Raw genomic sequence first — 14,933 nt, 5'->3', positions numbered from 1 at the left:
GAATGATTCTACCATGATTGTGCGCCATGTTAGATGCTATAGAATCAAAATAAAACTAATTAATTGCTGCACAACCATTCCTCTTACTTCTGGGAAAGGAATGGAAATGAATTGAACTGACAAATATAAGTGCAAAGTTTTCATAAACTCAGTCCTGACTCCTTGACACAACACATTTGTGTTGCTTTTCGGGTGAGAATATGGAAATGGGCTTGCCATTGTCTTTTTTTCAGCTTGTCTCACGTGGATAGTGAAGCATTTAATCTGCGTGGGCAGGACAGTAAAAAGTTAATGGTTCTTTTCCCATCCTGCATACAAATCACATGTTTATGGAACGGAGCTTCTAACCCATGCGGCTGGAAGGGCTGGAAGCCATGCGAAGAGAAGGATACGAAGCAGGCACAAAGCCAGGAAGAACAGTCATAAACTTTTAAGCTCCTCCCACTTAACTAACTAAGCCAAAGCATTAACTGACAGGTAAAACTACATTACCCATAAGCCAACTCTTAAGGAAACAGCGTTTAACCCTTTAGATGCTAAACTTTCTAACATACAGTTCTCACAATGATACAACATTAACCCTGTAAATGCTATTCACAATAACACAATTCTCAAGTATATTCTCTGGCCAGATGATTACATAACTGGTCCAGCACATTCCTATTCTGGCCTACAATTCTGGTATTTCTTGGTAGTCTCCTGTCCAAGAAGTACCAGCCAGACTCAACCGACTTAGCCTGTGAGATAATTCAGGGTCACCCCACTGCTGCCTTCTGCTCAGATGTCAGACACAAGGAAACCAAAGAACAAAAAATCGGTTGTTAAGATTGAGCTTGTCTGGATATAATAGTTTGGTAGTCAGTTGCAGTAAGGGACAGGGTGTCTAACTCATTTGGTTCCTCATTAACAAGGAGGAGGCAATGTGCTTTCCATACAATCATTCACTAATAAAAGCATGCAATACAGGTGTGCATATTTTGGGGATCCATGCTGATGGAAAGAGTTAAATTATTCTTTTCTTCTGGTACATTGGCCCTGGGGATTTACAGAGGGAGGCCTTTTCGCTCAAGGTGAAAGTGTTACCCAGGGAGATCCAGATGAACATCTGGAAAAGATTAACATTCAGAATCAATTAGTTATTTGTGATATTATAGTCTATAAAGCTCAGGCTTCAGATAGTTTTAAATTCTCCTTTTTGCTGCTTTTTAAAACATAGATAAATATTCTGGCCAATGATGTGACTTATATTCATATTTACAAGGTATAAGATAAGACAGCATTAAAAACCTAAAGGTGTTTTCTGTTTTAAGCTTTTATTGTTAGGAGTAATGGTGGATTTGGCAATGGGTTAAAGCATATGGGTAAGTTTTGTTATTCACATGTCTGTTATATGTGCAAATTGGGATTATTTTGTCTCGTTCATTCTTACACACTGAAGTTATATTCCCATATATTGAGAATATAAAATACAGGTTGGAATGTGTATAATTAAGAATAAAATGTAGCTTTCCCTCAGAAAACTTCCTTAAATATTTTTTTCTTTTTTTCCTAGGCTTAATTACAATTAAAGAGTCTCATGATATAGAAGCCAGGCTGAATGAGGTAGAGAAACTCCTCAAGAATATTATAAATATGCCTTGGAAGGTAAGTAGGGGAAATGCCAAACTTCAGTGAAACTTTAGTCAATGTTGATTTTTCAATTGTTTGTTTTTTGTTACCTGGGAGACATGGACAAAGCAGTGAAGAAATTTTAAAATGTCTACTAAGTTAGTCTTAAGAATTATCCAGTCATGGTTGGAAGAGAGCCATAAATGGCTGCATTTTAGCCAAGATTGCAGGTTAATGCTAAAACTGTAATGTAAACCTTAAAATGGGCCTTATGGGTTATAGGAAACATGCTGAGACCTTGTGGCAGAAGGATGGAGATCTCAAATCTTTTCTCTCAGAAGATTTTTTACATCTTGATCTTCTCTGTCTTCCTTCATATCTTCCTGAAGGACCCTAACTTGGCATCTTCCCTTTGTTGTGTCTTTCCAGGGATGAAAATATCACAAAGCAAACAAAGTGAAATGATTTCTCTAGCACAGCTTTCTGGCCTATGGCATCAAACTGTGTGGCTAGAGGATTCAGTTCTACTTCCTCACCACATGAGAGATGAACGGCTCTTCATACAGCCTTACAAAGCAGACCGGTGCCCCATTTCTAGATGTCATAGTCCAGGAGTAGGCAACCTTGACTCTTTTATGACTTGTGGACTTCAACTCCTGAGCCAGCATGGCTGGTTCAGGAATTCTGGGAGCTGAAGTCCACAAGTCATAAAAGAGCCAAGGTTGCCTACCCCTGTCATAGGAGAACAGCTGCCTTCCAGCAGCTCCCTTGCTCTCTTTCTGCATCCTTTTACACTTTCAGAAAAGCCATTTCCATCAGAGTGAAGCGATTGAGATAAAGCAAATGCTTTAGCTGCAGTATTAAGGCGCTTTATTTTTCATGAGCTATATCACTTCATTCCATCCCTTTGAATTGAAGGTACACAGGAGATCCTAGTTTGTGTTGTACAAAACATCTATTTTGAAGTAAGGGCCAAGCTGGACAAGTTGCACATCCCAGTTCTACTTTTCACGTACTTATCCATTGAATTCTATGGGTAATTTTGGAAGGAATCAGAATTGCCCTCTAAACAAGGATTATTACAGAGAAAACCCCATTCATTCCATTTTAAAATAATAGATAGTTTATTGGTGTGGGGGCCAGACCGAGAGAGATAAACTTCCCTTCCTGCATATTTTGACATCCTACCTCCAAAGCCTACCCTGCATGTATGAGAAATATCACAAAGTGAAGCTGTGAGCAATTCATTCAATGTAATAAAGTTGGGTATTGAGTGTCCTTGAGTTTAATGAAGTTTCTCCAAGGAAGCTTTGATTGAATCATAACCTTGAACATCCCATTTATATTTGTCCTATGAGGGATGTGGAGATGCTTATAGCAGAAACATTTCTGTTTAGGGTAACATTTGAGGATTTTTTTCATCCATAATGAGGAAAAGAGTGAAGTAGTTAATTACTGCTAAAATGATTAATATCTGTGATGGGCACAGATTTGTTGTCTAAATTAGAAAACAATCGGTTCCATAGGATTTACTCTTAGGAAAAGATAAATGAGATCATCATCCATTCTAGAGGGCAACAGTTGCCCAATTCTTCCTCAACTGGATATCTTGGTATCCAGCCCTTCTCTCTCCCCCCTCCTTTTTTTCCTCTTTTCTGCTTTATCCCTACATGACTGACTTGCCCTTCTCCCACCTCACAGCTACACTTGCAATTCTCATTCTCTCCCATCCCAGAAGGTCCACAGAGGACCAGTTCCAACAAACATGCCCCCCTCATTCCTCAGAGCAAAGAGGCAGGGCCAGGGAACATCATGAGATGTTTCCAGCTTCCTATATGAAGGCCAGCTAACACCCTAGCCTTGAGGGGAAGAAAAACCACTCCCTTGTTGTATCTCTAAGGCAGGGGTCTTCAAACTTGGCCCTTTTATGACTTGTGGACCTCAACTCCCAGAATTCTTCAGTCAGACACGCTGGCTGGGGAATTCTGGGAGTTGGTCCACAAGTCATAAAAGGGCCAAGTTTGAAGACCCTTGTTCTAAGGGCTTTAGAATCGAGCACTTCCCAAGATGTTGTGGTTGATTTGGGGAAATGTTACTCTTCTTCTTGGAAATCAGTGTGCCTTAAGGCCTGTCTTTCCCAACTTGTTTCCCTTGCCTTGGCTATTGAATTGTATCAGTCTAACTTTTTTTTACAACTGCCTTTTTGTGCTTTCTTTCTTTTTTTTAGCACAAGTGGGCTAGGCAATACCCCTGAGAATGAATATCCCATGCAGCTGTAAACTAGAAGGAATAAATTCCTGGAATACGAGATATTTTTAGTACATGAACTACTAGAAAAAAGAAAGTATACTATAAGCCAATTAGAGAAATATTGCATGCGTTTTTCAGAATTTATATTTCTCATGTTATTTTAAACAATTGGGGCTGCTATGCGTGCAAGGCATTATCCAGTGCAGGTAATCCTGACATAACAATGCTAATTGGAACCAGAAACGGTTGTTAAGTGATGTGGTCATGAGTTGAAAAACCCCGCAAGAGCAGTTCTAGCAGTGCCAGTTGCAAACATTAAGCATGGACCACACAGGTCTTTAAGCAAAGACCTCGTGTGACTATGACTTCCGACTTCCTGCTGATTTCGCCATTGACTTTGCTTGTAGTAAACAAATAAGGAAGTTTACGAATCACAGTCTTGTGACCTTAGGATGTTGCAAACGTTGTAAATGCATGCCAGTTGCCAAGCACCCGAGCTGCAGTCACATCATTGTGAAGATGCTGCAGCAGGCTGTAAGTTTAGAGACTGGTCGTAATTACCACTCATTCAGTGCTGTTATAAGTTCAAACAGTTGCTGAACTAGTGATCATTAAACAAGGATAACTTCTAAAGTATTTGCTGTAGTTGAAAGTCCTCCTGATAAAAAGACTAGACCATTAGGTTATATATAGCTGAGAGGCAGGCAGTCTTCCCTTAAGGAGAGGCCAAGTATCACACTTTTTAAGGCAGGGGTGTCAAACTCAATTTAATTGAGGGCCGCATCAGCATTGCGGTTGCCCTCAGGGGGCTGGGTGGGTGTGGCCAGGGTGGGTGCGGCCTACTAGGTGGGCATGGATGGAGTGGGTGTGGCCTACTGGGTGGGTGTGGCCAGCTCTACATCATTTGTATCAAGGGTGCCTGTGGGGGCCTGGGCAGGAGTGGGACAGATCTGAGGGTCTCTGGCAGCAGGGAGTGGAACCGGGGCAAGTGCTAAGGCATGGTCCACTGGAGGAGCCTCACTGTTCCTCTCAAGCCATGCGGGGGGTGAGGGGGCTTATGGAGCTAAGACTGAATGCGTTTCAGCATAGATGGCCACCACAAAATTGTACATTGGCTCCCAGCTGGCCTGGGCCAGGGCCAAGGCAGCGGGGGCCATTCCCTGTTTCCAGGATGGCTTTGCGGGCCACATGAAACCACTTCACGGGCCACATCTGGCCCCTGGGCCTTGTGTTTGACATGTCTGTTTTAAGGGAATATCCAAAGGCCATCAGGGTAATCAGGAAAAGATGTCTGCACTGTGGGTTGGTAAGAATTTTAATATTCTTGGCTGTTTGTGGTTTATGAGTGTATGTATTCTGTGTGGGTAAAACCTAAATAAACACTTGAGTACCTTTTTTGTTTGTTTTCTCCCAAAAGTAAGAATAATCGAAAAGCCACATCAATAGCTTACTGCATATAGTTGTTCCATATGGTACAGTGTGCAGATCTATAGATGGTCCACTTTCTGTCAAACTCATTATCCACTTCAAACTTCCACAATCTGTAGATCTGTTGAAACTAGAACTGGCAGAGTTCCCAGCTAGTAGGGAAGGGCATCAAGTCTGAGAAAGTTGGTTAGCAACTTATAGGGTATCAGCCAGAAATTTTTCTTGATCCTACCTGCCAAGTGCTAAGGATTGAACAAAGGGCTTCTAGTTTGGCCCATAAAGTATGCCTCAAATGTTATTTTCTCCCATGATTATAATTGTCTTTGTTAATTTTATTTCAGTATTCCAGATCCGAAGTTGTCCTCACCTTTTTCGAAAGGTCTCCTTTAGATCAAGTATTAAAAAACGACAACGTCCATAAAATACAACCAAGCTTCCAGAGTCCAGTTAAAATATCTGGTAAGGCTTAGTGGTTTGCTTAAAGCTGCATTAGGTAATAATTAATCAATTGTGATTCATCTCAATATATACTCAGTATGAACTGGTGGGGGATAGGTTATTTGATGGTATTTTTTTATATTCAGTCCTACAAAATTATTCAATCTCATGAGGTTTTACAATCTTACAAAATTTAACTGCTTTTATGCTTACATTCCCCCCCCCAATCAATTTATCTTTCATTTTGGCTTCCTATAGACATTATGGGATGTTAGTAACTGCTGGATTAAGTTTTTGTCTGCAAGAGCTTTTGTTGGCGAGGTAGGGATCCGCATAAAAAAGAAGGTTGAGAATCTCCAGAATAGACTGGATTATTCATTAGGCCAGGGGTAGGCAACCTTGGCTCTTTTATGACTCATGGACTTCAACTCCCAGAATTCCTGAGCCAGCCATGCTGAGGGGAAAGGGAGAGGTTTCCAAGCTGAACCATGCTGGCTCTGGAATTCTGGGAATTGAAGTCCATGAGTCATAAAAGAGCCAAGGTTGCCTACCCCTGCATTAGGCAAACCAACTGAAATTAGACTTGTTCCCTCTCTGAGCATTCTTTTACCACTACAGCCTTAATTATTGAGATCTGTTGTTAAGATATAAAAAAACTAAACTACACATATAAACATCTTGGAAGCTGAAATGATGTTACATTTCGTTAATGTCGATCTCCCAGTTTGAAGAAATCGACAAGTTTTGTACAGGTGAGATATGATTCAGATTTTTGCTTAGGTAAACATTTCCCTGAGTGAGGTGGAATCAGTCATATCTCACTTAGGCTGCAGTTTTACACATGTATTCCTAGGAATAAATGCCCATAGAATTCATTATCTGTATAGTTGCACACATAGGGCAGTTCAGACATAGAAAAATGTGCCCATCTAATTTCTGAGTTCCAGAAAAGAGCAAGAAGAAACGAGATACATCTATGTACCCACACAAAGATTTGTTTGCAGAACTACAGCCAGATGTTTGTGAAAGTAAAGATCTAGAGAATGTTGTTAGTAGCAAAGCTGCAGGGGTTGCTGAAATGCCAGCCAAACAATTTAAAATCTTGCAATGTTTGGAAAATCAAAGACAAATGAAAAAGTGGCTGACAGAAGAGAAGATGGCTGGATTGTATCACTAATAACACAAGCATGAGCTTGCAGGAACTCATAAAAGCAGTTAGTAATCCAGTACTGAATTTAATTTAACCTGGAAACTTTTTATAGATTATTATTGCGCTTATAGACTTCTGCCACATCCAAAGCTTGGGTTTCTCTTAACACAAAGCTTTATTCATTATAATATGGGCAGGCTTTCTCCGATTGCACATAAATTTCAATTAATTATTTATTCGGGCAATGATTTTTATCCTATTGACTGCCTTATTTTACTGCTGAATATTGATTTCATTTTCAGAATGGTTTTAAAGTGCTAAATTGATTTTAAAAGTCACCTTTATATGTAGTACTAATCTAATGTTAACTCTTACTCAGTTTTTATACAGCTTATAAAATCTCTTTTCTATTACTTTTCTGCTGTTTTATTCTTTTGGCCTCTTTTTTTCCTTGTTACATTTTCAAATATCTATAAAATAAAGTAAGAAAACACAATCCTTTGAACAAACTTTTCAAAAGTGATATCTTTTAGGTTATGAAGAGTTGGAAGTGACTGAATAATTGAGTACCATCCCCGCAAGGCTCACACCAGCCTAATGCAACATTCCTGACTTGGGCAGCTTCCAGTTGCATGTTGAGTTCACTATCTAGAATTCTTAGCAATTGTGACCATTGTGGAGACTTTTGAGAAATAAATTCCTTTTGAGAAATAAATTCCTCCTGCCTGGAGGGTTACTAGGCTGGGAAAGCTGGGAAGCAGTTTGTGAGCTGAAACATGGTATTGAATGGTGTTTTTACGTTCGTGCATAAAGGAAAATGACGTGTCCTTGGTTATTGCAGAATAGAAAGAATACAATATAAATATATTCATTATAACTATTCATGGCATGCTTTGTGTAGTATTTAAGGCATACGCACAAGTAAGATTTTCCTATTTTTTTGTTTTTATTTTTGTTTTTTGGAGTGGGTTTTAATAATAATAATAATAATAATAATAATAATAATAATAATAATAATAATAATAATAATAAAAAAGTTGGAAGGGACCTTGGAAGTCATCAAGTCCAACCCTCTGCTCAGGCAGGTAACCCTATACCATTTCGGACAAATGGCTGTCCAGTCTCTTCTTAAAAACGTCCAGTGTTGGAGCATTCACCGCTTCTGAAGGCAGGTTGTTCCACTGGTTAATTGTTCTAACTGTCAGGAAGTTTCTCCTTAGTTCTAGGTTGCTTCTCTCTTTGGTTAGTTTCCATTTGTTGCTTCTTGTCCTGCCTTCAGGCGCCTTGGAAAATAGCATGACTCCCTCTTCTTTGTGGCAGCCCCTGAGATACTGGAACACTACTATCATGTCCCCCCTCGTCCTTCTCTTCATTAAACTAGACATGGGGTAGGCAACCTCTGCTCTTTTATGACTCATGGACTTCAACTCCCAGAATTCCTGAGTCAGCTGCTGACTCAGGAATTCTGGGAGTTGAAGTCCATGAGTCATAAAAGAGCAGAGGTTGCCTACCCCTGAACTAGACATACCCAATTCCAGCAACCGTTCCTTATATGTTTTAGCCTCCAGTCCCTTAATCAAATGAATGGAGAAATCAAACAAATTCCTTTGGTCTCTCTTGATCTGTTGAATTCAGAATCTCTCAGGGCAAACAATATCTGGTAGAGTTTGCTAGAATAGATGCTATGCAACAAGATAATATTTAATTTTACAAAAGAAAGGTTAGGGGGAGAACAAGAAAAAAAAAGACCTTTTGGTCACATTTCACTTTGGATCTGTTTAGCTTGTTTGCTCGGGCCACTTGCATCATCAAAAGAGTGAAAAGGACATAAGGACATAATTTTATGTTCAGTAAAGAAAAGCCTGTTCCCCAAACAGTCCCTTCCCAGGCTGAAAAGGAAAAAAACAAGAACAAGGCTACGGCTTTTCTTTTCTTAACTTCTTGCCATAAACAGCATTTCCTGGGGTGGGGAATAGAGGAAACTAAATTGGAATGGATACAAGGCTAACGATAAATTTGTTTTACTAAATGCAGAACAAAAACAAGAGAATCATCTACACGTTTAAGCATTAGATAGGAAGACTACGTAAAGAAAGTTTAGATATGTCTTACATACCCAGATCATCCAGAGATAGTTAGCAAAAACTTCAGGGTTCACGGGTAAACATTTCTGATTAGGAAAGTTTTTTTTACAATTAGATAGAATCTCTGTTGTTTTTGTACAAAACCCTGACATGTAAGATACAGGAGCCCTTTCTGTGTTCTTTTCCCATTGGAAAACAGTTCCTGAAGGCAGATATTATTTGGTAAAATGTTGTTCAGTTCAGGAGAACTTTAGCCTCTCCCACCAATTGAAAGCTGAAAACTGTTCATGCTCTCTTGATTGTTGCTGCCCAAGACAAAACCATTAAAATTAAAAAGTCATAGAGATCCTAGAGAATCACAGAAAAAGTTATAGAATGGGAAAAGTACCTGGCCATAAAAAAAGAGCATGGGTATGTGTATGTGCGTGCGCACGCGTATGCACTGTGTGTGTGTGTATAATGGGATTTGGAAACTATTAAGGAATACATGTATTCTGTATTCTGGACTGAGGGCAGGACAAGAAGCAAAGGATGGAAGCTAACCAAGGAGAGAACCAACCTAGAACCAAGGAGAAATGTCCTGACAGTTAGAACAAATAATCAGTGGAACAAATTGCCTCCAGAAGTGGTGAATGCTCCAACACTGGAAGTTTTTAAGAAAAGATTGGACAACCATTTGTCTGAAATGGTATAGGGTTTCCTGCCTGAGCAGGAGGTTGGACTAGAAGACCTCCAAGGTCCCTTCCAACTCTGTTATTCTATTCTATTCTATTCTAATATTTATCATACTTTTAGAAAATTATTTTGGAACTGGAAAAAGAAATTCAAGATGGAGTTTAATACTATATAACGTTTCAAACTGAACATGGGAAAGATAACATGCTTGTTCCGTGTATGCTCAAATGCTAATAAAATTAAGTGTCATTTTAACATTTATTTAATTAATAATTCAATCACATATTGAAATTGCAGAGAGTGATCCCTTGATTCTTGGAGGTATAAATAGTTTTTTTTTTCTCTCAACCTTGATAATCCAGCTCATATAAGAGAAACTCTGGCAAACTCCCCTCAGTGTTTCAGACATTATGTCACTCCCAAAGACAGTCCTTGTGTCTTATGGAGGCACAAGTAACTTCAGAACAGATCTGCACAATATTCGTCCTGTAGGCTACATGAGGCCTTCCAAGCAGCGTTATGCATTCCTGCTATTATTGTTTTTCATCATTGCCAAATCTCGCTTTAGAAGAGATCAATTTCATATTTTCTTGCAATAGTAAGAAAAGCCCCTGCCCAATTTTTTGTAGCAACTTCCAACCTCAAGGGACATGCTACCGAGTATCTTCCAGGCTTCAGGAACACTGCCAGCTCCAGTGCTGCTTGCCATCAAACTATATAGCTTCTTCTCTCTCCTTCATCCTTCATTAAAGAATGTCTGTATTATGATTATATTTTCAAGGATTATGTTTTTTTAAAAAAATGTAAAGAAAGGCCACATTATTGTTGTCTTCCTTGAACGTTAAGCTGCAGTTCTATATCAATAGAACTTATTTTTGAGTCAGCATCAGGAAATTGGTGACTGAAATGATTAAAATGATTTCTTGATCATTTTAATCACGATCCAAGAGTTCCTGTAAATTCCCTACAAGGTACACCCTGAAATACGATACTTACACTTACCTTTAAGCATGTACCTTTTAGGAATTAGTTCATTGTTTGTTCTGACCCAGAGTTAAGTTGCTTTGTAAGACCAGGTCAGACAGATAAACTCAATGAAAATGATTCCAAAACAGATATATATTTATTCAGAGAAATACTTGCATTTATGGTGGTTGCTTCTGGATATTGCACATCTGTTCATTCTCATAGGTGAGAAATTAATACTTTCTCCATACCACTTCTATATCTTGGATTGGAGCCATTGGAGACATGCGATGACCCCATGCTTTCTCAGACAAAGACATTCCAAACTGGCCCATGGCCAGGAAATCCTGTAATAAACTTTAGTAGCTCCTCCCACAAATCTGATAATACGGGATTGCAGACTAGCTAAACTACATTACCCACAAGCCATCTCTTAAGGAGACAGCACTTAACCCAATAAATGCCAGATATTCTAACATGCAGACCTACGTGGTCCTGAACATTGTTTGTAATGTTTCCCTTTTCCTCTTCTTTCTCTTCAGAAATCATGCGTTCTAATGGATTTTGTTTAGCTAATACTGAAACCATAGTTATTGATCACAGTATACCAAACGGCAAAGAAAGGCACTTGGATGCTGATTCAGCAGAACACTTGTAAGTAATCATGATCCCTTGATATGTATCCTCACCTCTAGATATGAAACCGCCTCCTTTCCCCCCCCCCATGTTGAGTGTAATTGAGAAACAAACTATTGAACTCCTGTTAAGGAGGAGGAAGATTGCGTATCGCCACTTCCTTGTATTGTGGTCCAAATAGGATCAGAGGCCCATGCATTTAATGCAGCTCAGATACATCCTAAGCCCCTTGTCCTTTTCCATTAACATGACTCGGGGAGCTCATCCAATTAAGCTCAAAGCAGTCTTTGAATACAGGTAGTCCCCGACTTACAACAGTTCATTTAGTGACCGTTCAAAGTTCAACGGCGCTGAAAAAAGTGACTTATGACCGTTTTTCACACTTACGAGCCTTGCAGCGTCCCTATGGACACATGATCAAAGTTCAGACGTTTGGCAATGGATTCATATTTACGACAGTCACGGTGTCCCGGGATCATGTGATCCCTTTTTGCGGCTTTCTGACGAGCAAAGTCAATGGGGGAAGCCAGACTCACATAACAACTGTGTTACCGACTTAACGACCACAGCAGTTCGCTTAAGAACTATGGCAAGGAAAGCCGCAAAATGTCTTGCTCCACAGCATAGATCTTGGGCTTGATTGTGGTCGTAAGGCGAGGACTACCTGTATCAGTGAGCCCTCCTTCCACCCTTATAGGCCTCTATTTTGAGACTTTTTTCCCCTTCTTTCTCCAAAGATATTTCTAAGTTATGCTTCCCCCCCCCTCGGTTGCTCTGCATTAAATATTGCACTAGTTTTGCTTGTTTTAAAAGCGAAGGTGAATTGGCTTTTCCTTCCCTACCCACCCCCAGGCTTCTGTGCATGGAAATTAGAGATCGTGTCGCCAGTGCAGAATTGGAGCTGCAGTTGCCTGCAGTTATTTTCTTTTTTGCTTCTAGATCAGGGGTCTTCAAACTTGGCAACTTTAAGACTTGTGGACTTCAACTCCCAGAATTCCTCAGCCAGCCAAACTTGGCAACTATAAGTCCACAAGTCTTATAGTTGCCAAGTTTGAAGACCCCTGATCTAGATTATATTTATCATGCCAGGAGCTGGGTTAGCAGCTAGATCTGCCAATACAATCTTTGTGGATAGCACAATGACAGTCAGAGTTGTATCACAGAGGAGTCCTGGGAAATTCTATGGTGGCAGGTGATGAATGTGTCACTGCCAGAATTTTACAAGAGTTTAAATATTTGGAGTGTAAAAAACCGAGTCTTGAACAGGGTGGCAGAATAAGAAAAAAATACTAATCACAAAGCATGTTACTAAGGGTCAACATTATGTTAGGTATGTTATGTGGCTTGGTACTAGGCTCACGAATCTGTGTACCTGTGTGTATATATGTTGTTATTTCAACAGCTCCTGTGTCAATTTGTGCAATCATTTTACATATCCCAAACTATAATAATGCCATTTCTACTGGCATTATTATAGAATAATAATATATTAAAGACAGGATTCTAAAGACTGACTATATTTCTCCGCACAGATAAACTTTCAGACTTGGGAAATGATAACTATCATTTGGTTTTTAATTAAAGAGGAAAAAGATAACTTAACAGGAGTCCTTCAGAAAGAGATGTTTTTTATTCAGTAGGTGGCAGTGTCTCCCCTTCGTGCCTTCATCATAGTGCATTGTTGCTGCAGTTATGATAGTTTGAAATGATCCACTCGTAAATAACATTCAGGTTATGAGATCAGTTCATAATAAATATTGTGAGTCAGAAAATGTGCAAATGAACCATTATCCAGTAAACAACATACCTAAAATTCATGAATCTTGTGGAAAGCATTAACGAGATTTGGGGCAGAGCACACAAATTTATATCCTACAGTATAAACCTCAGTTGTCCAGGATTGAAATAGAGGCCAGTTTTCAGTCCCACATGTTCTGATATGTTTTTATTTGGAAAATATTTAAAGTACTGTTCTATAAAAATACAACAACCCATGTTAAAAAAAATAATCAAGGTTTCCTGAGAAACTGGTTGCACAGGGGCCACTGCTGCAGGTCCAAGTCAACAGGCTATGTTGTAACCAGTTTCTGATATCAACCTGGGCATTTGCAAGGCTGTTACTTGATCTATTCAGAACAAGTTAACCAAGATGTTAGTGTGGCTGGTATATCATTATCAAGAAGCTCTGTATTTGGATAAATCCGTGTTTGTATTTCAGTGCTGCAAAAGTCAACGATCAAAGAAATGCCATCCTTATTTTCAGAGATTAAAAAAAAGTTACAAATTTCATTGCATTCTGCCAAGCATAAAGGCCTTTAAAGCAGCTGTCAAAAGGTTATTAGAGTGAAATGGGAACATCTGGGCTTCAGTTATATCATTCATTGCTCAAGTGCTTTCTAGCTAACTTCTTTCCTTCTTCACTCAAGTTCATAATAAAATGGAGCCTCCTGACTTACAGATAAAACCCTTGTCACAATGATCTGTACATTAAAATGTATGTACTCAGAGTAGAAGATTTCTTTGTGATTCATCAGTTGCATCATTTGAAGAAACTCTTGCAGATTGCAAAATTATGGCTTGTGCCCATGTGGAATGACAGCTAAATTTGATCAGTCAGGTGGATTCCCCAAATTCTGGCTGGGCTAATGACTTATATATAGTATCCACCTCTGGCTATTATCTTGGTGGCATTACAACATAGTAAATATAGACCAACCAGTATCTCCTTTTGTGTCTCTATTGTATGTCCTGGTACGAATGACAGTTCTTTGTTTTATCCATTTTTAGGTTCGAAAATGTTAGTGAATTTACCTCCGAGTTGCAGGACACTGATGATCCAACAGCTTATGTCACCAACTTGTCCTACTATCATCTGGTTCCATTTGAAACGGACATTTTGGACTAAGACTGTCAAGCAGACTTCCTGGCTGACATCAGGCAACTGCCCCATAGCTTTGCACTGATCATGCCTACTACAAGTTTAGGATGCAAGACCGAAAAGGATTCCTACAAATGTAAACCTTGAAGCTGATTCTTCACAGTGGCTCCCTGGGCCAACTTGCAAGAATGCTTTTCTCCTCTAATGGACAAAGAGGTTTTTTTTTATATATATGGCCAAAAAGAATGAAACAAGGACATCAAGTGCTAAGTTGGTTCAAAGAATAAGTGATGCAGTGGTTTTCACACACTGATAAAACTTTGATGATACCAAAAAGGAAACAAAACATCAGCGGTACCGATATTTACAGTGCTAAATGCAAAGAAACTTCATGTTCCTTCTCTATCAAGCTGTCTCTAATCCCACCCAACATTTTGAACCTTTTTTTAATTGAAAGATTCATTATGATCAGACACTAGAGGATTTTTTTTTTTTCATTTCTCATGACAGCTTGCAAGAAATGTCCACCAGTTGGTTTACAGGGAGTATTCCAGAGTAAGTGATGCCTTATGTAATGTGTGCCTACAAGAAATAAGCTCATGAATTGACTGCTTAGTTTAGCTTAATTTGAAACCAAGGATTTTAATCCTCTGAGCAACTATCATTTTCTCCTGAAATAAATAATAATAATAACGAAACAAAAGATCAAATAAGCAAGTTGTAGCTCAGAGAGAAAGGGAAGTGCTGATGAGTTTTAAATGGTCTATCTAAACTTTTGATTCCCCCCCCCCCCGAAGAATTTTCCAGGATTTTTTTTGTT

General features: G+C 39.1%; 1 protein-coding gene across 1 annotated transcript in view; it reads left to right on the top strand.

The window, feature by feature from the left end:
- Positions 1-14,557, top strand: part of PXDC1 (PX domain containing 1) — a 32,136-nt gene extending 17,579 nt beyond the window's left edge. Inside the window, exons 2-5 of the mRNA XM_015814893.1 lie at positions 1,553-1,644; positions 5,628-5,745; positions 11,142-11,253; positions 14,023-14,557. Coding sequence (XP_015670379.1) covers positions 1,553-1,644; positions 5,628-5,745; positions 11,142-11,253; positions 14,023-14,140 — 440 coding nt within the window. The 3' untranslated portion in view covers positions 14,141-14,557. The remainder of the gene's footprint in view (positions 1-1,552; positions 1,645-5,627; positions 5,746-11,141; positions 11,254-14,022) is intronic.
- The last annotated feature ends 376 nt before the right edge of the window (positions 14,558-14,933 follow it).

The sequence above is a fragment of the Protobothrops mucrosquamatus genome, unplaced genomic scaffold (assembly GCF_001527695.2).
Source record: "Protobothrops mucrosquamatus isolate PMUCROS unplaced genomic scaffold, P.Mucros_1.0 scaffold_6, whole genome shotgun sequence".
Taxonomy (NCBI): domain Eukaryota; kingdom Metazoa; phylum Chordata; class Lepidosauria; order Squamata; family Viperidae; genus Protobothrops; species Protobothrops mucrosquamatus.
The sequence above is the reverse complement of the archived record's forward strand: the minus strand, read 5'-3'. Positions and strand labels throughout refer to the sequence as shown.